General features: G+C 41.5%; 1 protein-coding gene across 1 annotated transcript in view; it reads right to left on the minus strand.

Moving 5' to 3' along the window:
- Positions 1–15,605, minus strand: part of nrxn3a (neurexin 3a) — a 212,322-nt gene that overhangs the window by 113,396 nt on the left and 83,321 nt on the right. The window contains 2 exon segments of the mRNA XM_063500149.1: positions 9,801–9,962; positions 15,243–15,544. Of these exon segments, the coding sequence (XP_063356219.1) occupies positions 9,801–9,962; positions 15,243–15,544 (464 nt within the window).

Consider the following 15,605-nt stretch of genomic DNA (forward strand, 5'->3'; position numbering starts at 1 on the left):
AACAAGATTTGGCAACCAAAGACATGCCTGCAACTTTGAGTGTTCTTGTTGATATGTGTATCAGGCTGGATGATCACATGGGGGAGTTCGGGGGGCGGTCGGAGGAGTCTCGTTGCCCCTGGGGTCCTCGAACGCCTGGGGGCATCCTGTTCCTTCTGAGTGGAAAAGGGTCGAGCAGGAACCTGGAGATGACGAGGAACAGCCTATGCAGTTGGGGCGAGCGAGGTTCAGGACTGCTAGATGGAGAAAGAAACGCCAAACGGGTGAGTGTGTTTTGTGTGAGAGAAAGGGACAGGTTGTTGATATTTGTCCAGTCCAGTCTAAAAAACCTGGACCATCAGTGTCGGTGAGAGTGTTATCTGGCGCTACTAAAATCCTGTTGCCCAATCTCAGTTGCCCCACCAGCCGTTGGTACAGTATTTCTAAGCCTGAGCGCGAGGCCATGGAGCGTTACGTCACAGATTCCCTCGCATCGGGCATTATTCGGCCATCCACGCCACCCCTCGGGGCAGGATTCTTCTTTGTTGGGAAGAAAGATAAGACCCTGCGCCCTTGCATTGACTTTCGGGGGTTGGATAACATTACTGTCAAGAACAAGTACCCCTTCCCGCTGTTGGCATCCGCGTTTGAGCTCCTGCAGAGCACCACAATTTTTTCAAAACTCAACCTCCGCAACGTTTACCATCTGGTCCGCATTCGGGAGGGGGATGAGTGGAAAACGGCATTCAATACTCACCTGGGGCATTTGGAGTATCTCGTCGTGCCATTTGGCCTCACCAACGCTCCAGTTGTGTTCCAGGCCATGGTGAATGATGTCCTTCAGGACTTCATTTACCACTTTGCTTTTGTCTATCTAGACGACATCCTCATTTTCTCAAAGACCCGTGCAGAACACATTAAACATGTGCGTCTGGTGCTGCAGCGGCTACTAGAGAATCGACTGTTTGTAAAGGGAGAAAAATGTGAGTTTCATGTGCAGTCTGTCTCATTTTTGGGCTTTATTGTGGAACAGGGGCAACTGAAGGCAGACCCTGCTAAGGTTAAGGCGGTGGTGGAGTGGCTGGAACCCAAGAACCGGAAAGCGGTCCAGAAGTTTCTGGGGTTTGCCAACTTTTACCGACGGTTTATCCACAACTTCAGTAAAGTGGTGTCACCTTTAACCCATCTCACCTCTCCCAAACAGCAGTTCCTGTGGTCACCAGCAGCGCAGCAGGCCTTCGACCTGTTGAAACGCCTGTTTTCCTCTGCACCTTAATCAACCATTCGTGGTGGAGGTGGATGCCTCGGACTCTGGTGTGGGGGCAGTATTCTCGCAGCGATTGGAAGGTAAATTGTATCCGTGTGCCTTCTTCTCACATCGTCTGTCTCAGGCCGAGCGAAACTATGACGTGGGGGATCGAGAGATGCTTGCTATCAAACTGGCCCTTGAGGAGTGGCGTCACTGGTTGGAGGGGAGCGAGCAGCCAGTTCTTGTTTGGACAGATCACAAGAACCTGGCCTACCTTCAAGCAGCTAAACGCCTCAACCAGCTTATTCCATAACTCGTACCATGGATGCCAGGAATCGCGGCCACTGCCATGGTCTGACCGGCCCTGCCGGGCCACCTGTTCGTTTGTGTCTGTTTTTATTTTGATGGAGCCGCACTTCCCCGGAAGTGGGAGCACCGACCCGGAAGTAGCTAGGAAGTAGTAGTTTCTCCACACCGGCGATTAATCAGCGCTCACCAGCTGCTGTGAATTATCCGCCGTTTGACACCTATGCATTTAACGCTGTGACCAGGCTTCAGTCAGTGCTGGATCATTAGACTAAGCTCGTTAGTACTGTTAAGATCGTGTGTTGTTTCAGATGCCCTTTTGGATACCTTCTCTCTCCTTTTTTGTCTTTCGCACCAGGAGGTGGAGAGGAGAACACGGGAGCTGAACCACGAGCGGGGAATTAATGCACAAGTGCAGAGTGTCGCCTTTTTTCACATCGCCATACAGCACTATCGGGAGCCGGGAGAATTGACCACGGGGAGCCACGGCCTAAGGATTTCTCACTGAACTGTCATTATTTTTGCACTGTAAATAAATTTACTGTCTCATTGCAAAGGAGATCTGCGTTCGAGTCTGCTCCATCCACACTCGATGACAACACCAGATTAATTTCCTGCGTTATCTGGCTTGTCCTCACTCACAGCAGAGAATTGTCTACAATTATTAAAGACAAAATTATTATTTTAACCCTTTAAGACCTACCATAGAACCAAGTCCGCCAGAGCTTATATTATATTTTTACATGCTGTAGTGCCAATTTTGGGAGCATTTCAAGTTGATATACATCAATACAACCATTATAGCCCAAATTTTAATAATATGTATGCATTAAGTGCATAGTAATTACATAAATTGCAAAAAAGTGCAATAATCTACAAAAAAATTGAAAATCGTTTTTGTTTTTTTAACAAATATTTCTAGTTAGAGAAATTTAAGAGGCTTATCCCTCAAAACTGTAAATACAAAAAAGTTGCACAAACTAGTTTCCCACCACAGGAAATTTATTTGAAGTGTCTTCATAGTTTTACTTTTGAAATACACCAATTTTTATATACTGCAGGAAAAACAAAAATAAATATTATAGTGCAAATTTGCAAAAAAGCAGCATATGCATCAAAATAAACTATTTCCAGCAGTGCAATTAGAGTTCTAAGCATCCCAGAAACGACACAGAAAGTCATAAAGTCAAAGATAACTTTTTAAAACACCAGTATAGGCTCTGAGGCCCTGACAGTAAAAAAAAACTACATTTCCGCGAAAATGACGTCACTTCCGGTTTCGGGCAGGTAATGGCGGACATGCGAAAGTTCGCGCTGACGTCTATTCCAACGTAGGAAGTGTTATGAACAGCTGATCGGATCGGCAAAACGTGTTTCTGGAATATTATGTTTTTGTAGCTGCAAGCGCTTTTTATGCAGTTTTTGCAAAGCTATATGTGGAAGAAAAGCGTGACCTAGGACAAGCTGATGGCATAAGATGTAAGTACAACTTCTCCAGTTTCACATGTAAAAAAAATTATTGCTCTAGCTTACGTGGTTGCAGAGCTACCGAGATTTAAAAATAGTTACGCAAATCGGAGCGGGGGCGCTACGCTCGGCTCTAAAGGGTTAAACTACATAAAATTGGGAAAAAAAACTTAAGTTCAGAAAGAATATAATAGCAATGTGTAATATAGATGTTATAACATGATTAATTAGAGTAACAAAGACATATTTCCACTGGAAAATACTGTCATTGCTGATCACATTCAGTGCTCAGTCTGTGAGCTCATCCTTTGTGTTTCTTTCTTGGCTACAGTACACGGGAAAGCCAGAAGCCTCCGTGTGAGTGGTTGAGGAGGTGTAATGACAACGACAATTATAGCAATTATGTGTTATTGTAGGCCATTATGTATTTTGTAGGTTTTGAGATGTAGGCTTTCTTTGTAATTGCTGGCTTATAAAAGGCATAAAAATAATAGTCCCCCCAGTTGCAGGAGCTTCCACAGGCAACCAGTACCTGGTGCCATGGTAACAAAGCATTTATCCATAATGCTGCTCAGTGGATGGCGAGGACAAGAGCATCGAGAACAGGCAAATTAGCATTAATGGCAAGGAGTGGAGGACAAGAAGGTGCTGGACAGCAGACAGAGGGAGAGCTGGTGGGTACTACAGATATGTGGGTGGGTCTGTGATTAAGAGGTTGGGTAGAATACAGAATGCATGTGACTTTATGTCTTTCCTGTAGTGTGTTTGTAACAGGTGTGCATCAGTGCTTGCTATGTAACACTCTCCAGAAAGAATGTTTTTATGTCAAGAATCTTCGATGCAGTTATTTTAAACTGTTCACTGACTGACTGACACACTGCGCAAAGTTATTGCTTATTAAATATGTCGATGGCAAAAATTGGAAGAAGAAGCAGTAGTAAAGAAAATTAGGAACTGTACACAATTAAACAATACACTAAAAAATATTCTTGGTCTTCATAAACATGAAACACTAATTTTGAGGAAAATCCAGCTGAAATGTATTCATTTAAATACATAATTGTTAAGGTAAAGGGGCATGTATAAACTGGTCACATATTATGTACTTGATTGATATAAGTTTAATTATGTGTCATCTGTTGTGTTACTGTGTTTAGGAATGTTATCGCTGTAGTATAATAATTTGACAATGTGTTTCTGTTTTTACCTCGATGAATGTAACTGTTTTGTGTTGGAGTCTGGCTGCAGCAGGTGTTGCTAGCACCTGCTATCTGGTTTAGCATAACAAAGTAGCATAGTTTTGCCACAGTTATTCACTGGTCATAAAATAAGCTTGGTTTTGCCACAATGTTACTTCAAAGGCAGAGGCCTCATGGTGGAGAAAACTGCTTGTTGGACCATTTACATTGTTTTTGCGCCACTTGCTGCCTGGCTTAATTCTAGCTAGCAACTCTTTTTCTCTGGCACAGACTCCATGAAATGCTAACAGTGTTGGCTGTGTAGCATACTGTGAGTCTTGTTGCACTTCAGTATATTTTGGGGTTAAAGTCCTGTGAAAGTCCTGACACCCCTCCACCAATGGTCACTTTCCCTCACAGCCAGGTTCAGACACAAAAGAGAAGACTCCACTCACGCAAGTGGTCAGGCCACATCTGGACCCCCTTCAGTTTGCTTACTAAACTGCCCCACAAGGCCAGTAACATTGTGTGGATGGAGCTGGGCTCTCTAAAGGTGGTGTTGCAGATTCAGATATTGACAATGCTGGATAATACCTCCCACCCACTCTGTGACGTGCTGGCCAGTCACAGGAGCACATTCATTGAGGAATGTACCACTGAACGACACAGGAAATGATTCCGGCCTGTGACCATCTCTCTGTACAATTCATCCAGTTAAAGTACAAGTACACGCTGCAATAGTTACACTGTTAATATCTGCACATCCTCTACAGAGAAAATTACAGTTAATATGATAAAAAGGACACCTCATTGTCAATCTTATATATTTAATTTTGTGTAATATACTGGGATATTTATAATTAGAGCCATTTGTATTTATTAGAGCTATTTTGTTATCATTTGTAACATTTTTATATATTGTAATATTTAATTTAGTTTAGGGTCTGTTGTTACTGTCTGGGAGCAACTGTGACCACATCATTTCTTCTGGGATTAACTAAGTATTCTGATTCTGATAAACTGTAGTCAACAGGATTTATGAAATGATTATATATATAAAATAAAGAAATTACCTGTTTTGAAAGTGTTTTTGTTGTTTTACCTACATTATACTCAATCCAGTTCTTTTTAGCTACTTAAAGTATTTTTATAGAAATGTAATGTGTTGTTTGTTGTAATTTCTGCTGCCCTCTTGGCCAGATCTCTCTTGGAAAAGACATTTTTAATTACACTTTGTTACCCATATACATAAAAGCTATATAAAAGTCTCTTTGCCAACAAAGTGTTTACAGCTTCTGCATTATGGCAGGAATGATGTTTCTGGCTTAAAATAACTTAAAATGCTACAGAGGGTTTCACAAAAGATATGTTTGACAAGTGTTTCACAGGTTATAGGACAATGAGTCATTTAAATAAAATAAAGGCAAAAACCTTTTGGCAAAAACCAGAAATCATTTTTAGGCAGATGATCACTTTTTGGCACCATCAACTTAAATGGCTAGTACCGGCTCCTCAGGCTCCACTTCTAAGTTTTCTTGATGGTTCTTCGTACAGTGGGAAAGCTGAACAATGTGCAGAGTGGTTGCTTTCAAGTAATATTTAAATATTTTAAATATAAGGGAAAGATGAGGTAAAAAGGTAGTTGCATGTGCTCAGATGTTTCTTTTGTGCACATGCAGGTACATATCCCTGTCTGCAACTGGACACTTCTTATGTTCTTGGAAACTAAGACTGTGATATTTTTCCGTTACTCTCATGTATAATATCACAGGAACAACGTTTTTTTGTCTCTCTAGGTAGTGAATGGACCTATGGAAATGTAGGGTCTGTGGGACCTTACATTTCTGTGTGGGAGTACTAAGTATATATATATGAAGAGACAATGTAAAATGATTCTACCAGCAAAGGTTATAGAGCAAAACATAGCTTGGAGTATATTTTAGTTGTGCCAGTTACAGCTCTTGATCAGTTACTGCAGGAGTTACACTATTTGTTGACCATTCCATTTGTTCTGATCACCTTTAACAGCTATTCTTACATTCTCAAAAGCCATAGTGTTCATGTTTAGGGTCGGTTGTTGGAAAGCCCGCTCAAGTCGTGTGCAAATCTGGTCCTTCAGCTAAAGCCTTTGCAAAACATGGCCCCTGACTACAGCTTACAAAAGAAACTTGCTGTTGACCAATACACTGCTCACATTAGCAAATAAACACCACCAAATGATTGTGGACCATACCAGTGTTTCCCACCCTAAATCAAAACTGGAAGTAGTTAATGTTCCTACACGTCCTGTGGATGTACAGAAAAGGGAAATAGTGGCAAACCTCAGGCAGAGATGCTCAAAGATTAATCAACCACACAGTGCTAACTGCTTTTGGTTAAACTGCTGATCTGCCTGTTTCAAAAAATTCTTCAAATCATGTTAAAAACAGCTTCAGCTTTGTGGTCAGAGTATTGTGTGCTTAGTATCATGAGCACTTTATGACTTAAGAGTTGACCATATATCCAAATAAAGAGGTTGCCTTAGTTTACACTGAAGACATAACTGATGCTTATCCACTCCACTCTTATACTGATGTCTGTACACTGTGGTCGACGTATGGTTACACTGAAAAGCCATATTATTGTCTAAGGTATGTAATGTTATTTTTCTTTCTGACTAACCTTATAAAATACACACACACACACACACACACACACAAAATGCACTTATGGCTGCAACATATATACCTTATATTGTGTGTGCATCCAATTTCTGTTAACTCACAGTAAGGTGAGTTAACAGAAATTGCCTACATCCCTAATACAGAAATGTACTGTAGTTAAAACTATTTGCTCCTTGTATATGCATCCCACAGCGTTTACATGTAAAACTTGATTTATAAAGCTATATGCAGCCACACTGAGTTAACAATTCAAGATGGCAACAGTGAACATAAACAGTGGTTAAATGTTTAAGCTCTCCTGCCACTCAATAAAAAAGCCATCCAGAGAGCAGACAGATCTGTGTACATGTCTCAGCACTGACTTTAAACACACACAAAAAGCACTGATCTATATTGCTAGTAAAGCCTTGTAAAGCTAGTAAGACCACTGATCAATGGCCATGAGAACCATTCACAGAGAGTTGGGGAAGGGCTGCAATCACAATCACAGCAGACAACATAAGGCTTCAAAATTATTTAAAAGAACTAGTATGTAAAATATAAGTAGACATAATAGCAGAAATGTACTGTAGTATTCATAATTATATTTCCATTACTGTATAATCAGTTGCTATCACACCAACAGTCAGCACAGACAGACTACTCAAGGAGGTAGAGCTGAATTATGACTTTCCAAGGTATTTATTATTATTATTATTAGTGTAACATCAGGCTTCATATCTACATATCGAGTGCATCCTGTTCCATGTTAGTGGCCAGTGAGCCAAACCATTACAGTGACGGCCACTGAAGCATCATTTTTGTGTCTATGATCTGATGTCTGAGGCTGTTTGATGTGACGACCTGAGGACGTCCTAACATTTACACTGTAATACTACGGGTTGTGTTCTGCTGTTGTTACCTTACGCCTTGATCCTGTGTGTTCTGATGGAGAAATAAAGGTTTTGACGATTTGGTTTATTTGTGAATGTGTGTGTCTGTCTGTCCCTGTGTGTACTTGTCAAGAGTGGTTAGTACAGGGAATTGCAAACATGACCAGCGTGACACAGAGCAGGAAGTAGGCCAGAAGGGGATTAAATAACTACTGTGCCCCCCCATCCCCCCACCCCCTTCTCCTTGCAGCCATATGTGTATTCTGTGTGTGTGTGTGTGTGTGTGTGTGGTGTGTGTGTAGTTCGTGAACACTGACAGAGAAAGCCAAGCCCCCACTGTCATATTACTCTTCCTCCAGTTAGTGCTGTTGTATGACATCACCTTAAGCAAACAATATTTGCAAGTGTATGTGACAAATACGTGTGTGTGTGTGCGTGTGTGTGTGTGTGCGTGTGTGTGTGTGTGTAGCACATGTCCACTGTATTTTTTTCTGTATTGATTAAATCGATGAATCAGCATTTACATCCTTAAAATTGGTTTAAAATCACTGAAACTGGTTCATCCATTCAAAGCTCTTGTGTCAGTTTTTCTGTCTATTCTGCAAAATGTACCAGTAATCTACAATTTAATTCATTTTTTATATAGTACCAAATCACAACAACGTTTCCCTCAAGAAACCTTGTGGTAAGGTGAAGACCCCACAGTAACACAGAGAACACGCCAACAATCAGACAACTGCCTATGTGCAAGAATTTGGCAACAGTGAGAAGGAAAAACTCCTTTTTACCACAGCACAGTCAGACTCAGGCAGGGGCTGCAATTTGCTGCAACCAGTTAGGGGTGAGGGGAGGGAGACAGTACAAAAGACATGCTGTGGAAGTGAGAGAATGTGAATTGAGATGACTGAAGAAAAAAAAAACACTCAGTGCATCACGGGAACTCCAAGCAGTCTAGGCTTACCAGAACTAAGGGAGGATTCAGGGTCACCTGATCCAGCCCTAACTATGCTTTACCCAAAAGGAAAGTTTCAAATTTAATCTTAAAAGTAGAGATAGAAGAAGGACCTGAAAGCTGAAGGCTCTGCCTCCCATTCTACTTTTAAAAGCTGAGGAACCACAAGAAAGCCAGCTGAAGGTCTGCGAAACTAACTGTTAAACTAAAAAGGGGTTTGGGGGGAGTTTTTAGTTAACCTGATAATAATGAATGACAATACTCCAGCCAAGGAGTAATACTTGCATAAATTAGTTTTTCAGCATCACTCTAAGGCAGGATATTTCTAATTTAGAGATGTTGCGCAAATGCAAGAAAACACCTTCTAAAAGTAGCGGTGATGCTCTCTCTGTCTTGAACTTTATATTTGAAATAAAAGCAATTCGTTATCCTGTTTATAAACAAGATTTGTTGCTTACACAGTGAGAAACAGGAGTAGATGTAGATGTTAGTCCCCCTGGTGAAATGAAAGCAAACTGGAAGCAAGATTTTGATTTATTACAACCTTTAAAAAGACTCTTGATATAAAAATTCCTAAATGTAAAAAAATTAAAAAGAAATATGTGTTAAAGTGCATTTTGTACACACTGGTCCTGCAATGCAAACACATTTAAGAAGACTGGACTTAATTAAAAGCAGGAAATGATGTCATCAGAATTATGGCTAATATAGCAGTCAATTAAGTGTCCTCCTTAAAAGTGCTACTGCTATTTCATTTAGTGACAGAACTTTAGTGCTCTGCTCTCTGTAGGTCAAATATATCCGATCTGTAACTAAATGACATTAACTAAATGTTAATAACATGAAAGTAAAGTTTCAAACCAACTTTTGCTTCTTTCAGCAGCATTCAGATTTAAGAATGCACTACGACTACATGTTGGTCTCTTTTGTCATGAAACTCAATGATCCCTGAAATCTAATCTTTAGTCTAAAAAACAAAATAGAAATTAATTATTATGTGAACACGGAATCCAATAAACATTCCAAAAAGCCAAAACTGAGGTTTAAGGTCTTTAAAAATGCATTCTTCTGATGTCCAGCTTTAAATAATGTATTTGCATAGTAATCAAACTGAACTGTAAGCGAGGTATTTACCTCCTTGAGACAGCCCATGAAGTTGTTGCTAACTGGAGAACCAGGCAGGTCAGCTGTGCTGGGGCTCCCACCCACATAGAAGAAGTCATCAGAGCCCAGCATGGTGTAATCTTCCTGGGTGTAGCCTGTAGTTGTCAGAATCCCATCCACTGATATTGTCACCTGGCAAAAAGGAGTAAAAGCAAGGTGAGGCAGAATTTTTTTGTTTTGAGTTTAAGATAGAGCGGTTGCTGCTATTTAAGAGCACACTCAGGTGTTTAATTATAAATGCCAGACCTGGTTTATCTGTGACAGATGATGAGAAAATTATACCAGACCATTTGATTTCTCTCTTTTTTTCAGTTAGTAAATTTCTGTTTGATTGAATATTTCTTTGTTGAAACGATGTTTCTTATATCACTAGAAGGCCTGTTTATTTCCCCGAAACTGTGCCACATTTATAAGAAAAATGAATTTGTGGATTGAGCGTCAGTGTTGAGAATGTGGATTGAGCACAAGAAAAACTTGCCAAATCTTCTCTGCCAAGGCCAAACAGCTTATTCTGTGACTGACTCTTTGCTGAGCTTCTGTTACCCCAGGTGCAGTGCTGACAATCCAATGCCTGATTGGCACTTGATTAGGAGCACCTATGAGCATGGACCTAGTGATCAGTTGATATCTGCTCACATCTGACTGAGGGCCAGTGCCACAGGGCATCATCAAGCTAGTGTATTGAAAGCCAAGATTCATATAGCAGAGGATGTCAGAGATGTGCCAAAATGTAAACACAGGAAGAAAGTGGTTTGAGCCAAGGTTTGCAGGATGATATGGCTGGTGGCTCTCTACCCAGTAAAATTTGTGAGAGACTGAACAGTCAATCTTCAGACTCCTAGAGCAGCCATGACTGTCCTTTACTGTGTACTATGTACATATGGATGTACTATGGAACCTGCACGTGTGGAGGAACATTATGTGCAGCAATGAGTCCAGATTCTGTCTACAGCAGTTGGATCATATGGTCAAAGTGTGGAGAAGACACACAGAACACTATGGTGATTGTTGCACTGATAATAGATAACTGCTTTTAGCGGAGGCAGTGTGATGGTGTCGGACTTCATCTCCCTCACTGGTAAAAAAGGCTTGTCGTCATTGGAGGGGAGGCAATTTCAATGCAGAGAGATAGCGAGATAAAATCTGTAACCAGTGGCTATGTATGGTTCTTCCACATGATACTGAGGCCCGGTTTGTCAAATGGATCGACTGTTAAATTCCCAATATGTCTTGTTTCTTCAGACTTCAATCATCCAGTGACACCAACCAAGAGTCAATAGCACAAAGCTGCTTGGCATTGGCAGAGAAGATTTTCTCGGGTGCAGCTCAGATACTCAACTCTGCTGCTCAACCCACAAATCAAATTTCCCTACAAATGTGGCACCATTTAAACAGGCTTATCAACAGTTTAAGGTTTGCCAAGAAGCACTGTTAAAACAAAGAAATAACTGATCAAACAGTTTTTGTGCTAAGTTTGCTGTCTGTGTAAAATAGTAAAACAATATGTTAGCTGAATGAATTTAGCTTCAAGCAACAAAAACATGCATTAATATTCATATGTAACTAGTAATCAAGCAAGCAGATGATTTGATTTTCTGTTGCATGTAAACATATATAATAAATATAGAAAAGAAAATAATGAGGATATTGTGGCAACCAAGAGCAGATGAAACCAACCAACCAACAGGAAAGAAATGCTGAGCACACAGAATAGAAGAGTGCAGGCCACATTGCAGGACATGGGACAATGTAGTAATATTGTAATAATAAGGAATAAAGTAATATTGCTGTGAGGACCTCTGGTTCTACTGGTAAGATTTATGGTTTAAAAAGATGTTACCAGAGAACTCTAGACTTAAATCTTCCAGCTGCATGTCTTGCATGCCAATAACTCAACTGCCACAGCATGTAATATATGAAAGGAAAACCAATGAACTTGGAGTTTGACTTTGTAAATCCAAAATATCATCATCATCATCTGTAATCCTATTTGCATGAGCTCATTTCACAATTAGCAGAAGAATTCTTAAGATATGATCAAAAACATGTTTTCAAAGGTCACGTTGATCTTCGGCCATCAAAGGAGAACATTTGTGCCGAATTTGAAGAAAATAGTATTAGATTAGGCAAGCCTACAGCTGCTTCTTTAGCATGCTAAAGCTCACTTCCAGCTCAGGTAGTGTTGTTTCCAGAGAGATACATTTTCTTTGAAGACTTCTTTTCTCGTATTTACAAGTCTGTACAATCAGTGTGTAATTACCTCAAAGCCAGTACTGTTACTGCAACGGGTACTTATCTATTATGCTCCTGCATCCTGCTCCATTTCATATTTTCCATATAATTTTACAGGATATAAACAGTATACAGTAAACTATTATCTGAGTTGTAATGTGGATTAGTCTCTCTTTGTTTCATGAAGCTTATATCTTTCCTTACAGTTTTTCTGTTACAAGATTTGCCATTTGGTTATTATACCACATAGGTGAACATTCAACATAAACGGGTCGATGTCAGCCTAATCTTAATCAGGTTGACGTTAAGAGGTTAACAAGAAATTCCAAAATGAAAAACATGAAGTTAATTTAAAACAAAAGGAAGAAGAGACTAAAAGAAAATGAAAAAGTGAGCAAAGGAGCCAAAGAAGGCCTAGATCAGAAGAGCAAAATGAACCTGCTCACTTGTTTTTAGAGGAGTGCTATCTAAGGGTACAAAAGACAGAAAAGAGGAAAGATCGAAGTACACAGCAAACCAAAAAGACGATAATAAGAATGATATCTACCATACAATGGAGTTTGTTTATCACATCATATCCAATGCCTGTTTGCTTTGCAGAAAGATGGGGTAGGTAAGAGAAGTTTATATGACTGAACAGTGGCTTTGTTCATACAAAGTATATCAGTTGATAAAAAGTGGCAAAGGAAGCCCACATACAGCTTTAAAAAAAAAGTCAAGAGACCCTGAAAACTAAAATAACTGCTTGTCGGGGAATATGGAAGCTTCCGGCAGAAACCAAGACTGAATGGACGGCCCTATACGGAGTTAAATTACATGTGAAATGATCCACAAACATAAGATAAGAATTTAAACTGTCTACAAAAATGTGTGTGTAATTTTGGTTACTTATTAATTTAATTCATGCACAAATCAATTTGAAAACATATAAAAAATATTTAATGAAAGCACATCTGAAGTAGAAAAAATAGAAAAAAAGTGAAGTGCCAAAAGAATTCAAAATTACCATCAGGATGTACAACCTCACCCCTGGCGTCGTTGCCCACCTCTCAATTTTAAATACACGTAGACATTGAGGGCTAGCAGGAGGGGCTCTGCGCTTACCTGCTGCTCTGGCAGGTAGCTCCATGCCCTCCTGGGTTTTAAATGCACCTTAGAACACACATACATCAACACTACATATGAGCGGGTGGAGGGAGGTTTGGAGTCTTCCTACACCCCCGTTCTCTGCGGCCTGCTGGAGCGGGGGGGCTAGGAGGAGGAGTTGGCCGTCCGACTGGGGTCTGGAATGTGGGGCCCCCCTGCTGCTGCGGAGTCGGGGCAGTCTGCTTCTCCCCACCGCAGGGAAAAGGGTAACACCACCTGGGTCTGGGTGCAGTTTCCCCCTCCAGGGGCAAGGGTACCTAGACCCGGTTCTTAGAGTACGCTTGGGGAGTGTGATTGTGTGTACAGCGTCTCTTTATGTCTGTCTCCACGTTGGTTGAGTGTGGAGTAATTGCTTATGAGAGCATGAGGGTGGGAATGGATGTTTGTATCTGTGTGTGCCTGTATGTCTGTGTCTATATGTCAGGTTGGGTATCAGACGCCACCTCTTTGGGGATATCTCAGGCCCTCCAAGGTTTGGAGGCCTATCTCCCCCCACCACTTCCCCTGCCGGTGGCGGACGCCCTCAGACATCGGTGCATTGGTGGTTCTTTGTGTCCGGGGATGGGCGCCCAGGTACACACCGGCTCACTCCTTGGCGGCTGCTTATCGGGGCCTGGAGCCTGGGGCTCGCTCGGGCCACTTCGGGGATGGGGTGCCCTCGGCCTCTCGCCCTGGGGCTCGGTCACTCAGGCGCAGCTGGCTGCCGGCGGAGCTCACGGGCACGTCACTGCAACCCCCCCTGGCTTCTGCTCCGCGGCTGCTGAGTGACCCCTCATCTGGGACTCTCCTCAGCTCTTTCTGGGATAGTGGCGCGGCTGCCCTCTGTTGGTCTTCCTTGGTCTCTTGTGTTCTGGGGGCCTCTGGATGTCTGGAGTTTTGATCTCCTCCATACCTGCTTCATGCCCTGGAGGACGGGGCAGTGGCCCCCCACACCCTCTAGCAGATCATTACATGAAGGAACCTTTTAAAAAAACAAGCGCGTCCATGCTCACAGGTGTACACACAGGTGATCACACACACAAACTACACCCTTTTTGGCTCCTACCTCAAAGCACACTGTGCGCTGTTGATCTCACGTGCTGCACAATAATGTTTAATATTTAGTATTTACTGTCATATTCCCATATATCATTGTGATGTTGTTTATTACTCTCGTTTTCTTCTGCTTGCTTTCTTTTTTCTTTCTCAACAGGTGATCCAGGTGATCGATATATGTATTTTTTGTCTGCTTATTCTGTTGGTTTTTGTTTTTTGCCCTTTTTCCCCGTCCCTCTTCTCAGTTTTTTTTCTTTCCCTCTTTCTTTCTCCCCTTTCTTTCCACCAGTCAAGTCTGTCCCGTATTCAGCAAGTGAAAATAAAATAAACAATAAAAGGTGAATCAAATGGACCATTACGGCAAGGCTGGGATGGTCCATTTGGTAAAGTAAATCCGTTGGGCATCTTTCTTCGCCTTTAGACAATAATTCTGATGGCAAAAGAACCAAACGGGACAGGTTAAAAAAAAAAAAAAAAAAAAAAAAAAGTTCCTCTAAGAGCCGCTTGTGGCTTTTCATTTAGTGACTTTTCTTAAAATGCTCAACTTTAGCCATGAAAAATTGATTTTGACTGGCACTGATTGACAGGCAAGCCTATAGAAGGAGCTAAACCTCCCCTCAGTCCAGTGAAATTGACCCCTTGAGCACGTTTGCAGCGATGGTGCATTTAGGAGAAAACATTCCCTCGAAACATTAAACTGCAGTTTAGTGGTGTGTGATCTTTTTTCTTTTTTTTTGGGGGGGGGGGGTTCAGAATCAGGGATGAGTGTAAAACTACCCACAGATGCATTCATGACTTAAACTCATAAGCAGCTTTGTTGCTTTCTAGTGGCAGTCAGCAGGATAGCTAACAGCCTGTTTGTAGCTGTCAGTGTGATGTCGTCCTTATGTTCTAGAATTCAGCTGCTGTTGAATAATCCATACAATTTAGTCAAATAACCGCTGCTGCTGACCAAAACACTGACATGTTCATATCATAAAGTACACCTGTGTGCCTTACCTGCCGGAGGTTGCGGGTCACTTTGACATCGTGCCATGAGTTGTCATTAAACTTGCCATTGACCGGCTCCACAATGGCTTCAAAGGCTCCAGAGCCCAAATTGATAACGAGGGAGACAGCTCCGTCCTTTAGTGCCAGATTGACATAGTCAGCTGACTTGCCGGTGTGAAGAATAAGGCCGTTCCGCTGCCACGTCTTAAAGGAGAGTGTAATTTCATCGCTACTGCTCTGGATTGGGTTCTGGGAGAGATCGTAGCAGAAGTACTCTGAGCCACGGAAAGTCGCCACATTCTCTTCTCTTGCTATAGTAAGAAAAAAAGATTGTAGGGAAGAATATGTTTCAATGATGGTTAACATTTTAAT

Source organism: Pelmatolapia mariae, linkage group LG16_19 (assembly GCF_036321145.2).
Source record: "Pelmatolapia mariae isolate MD_Pm_ZW linkage group LG16_19, Pm_UMD_F_2, whole genome shotgun sequence".
In the NCBI taxonomy this organism is placed as follows: Eukaryota; Metazoa; Chordata; class Actinopteri; order Cichliformes; family Cichlidae; genus Pelmatolapia; species Pelmatolapia mariae.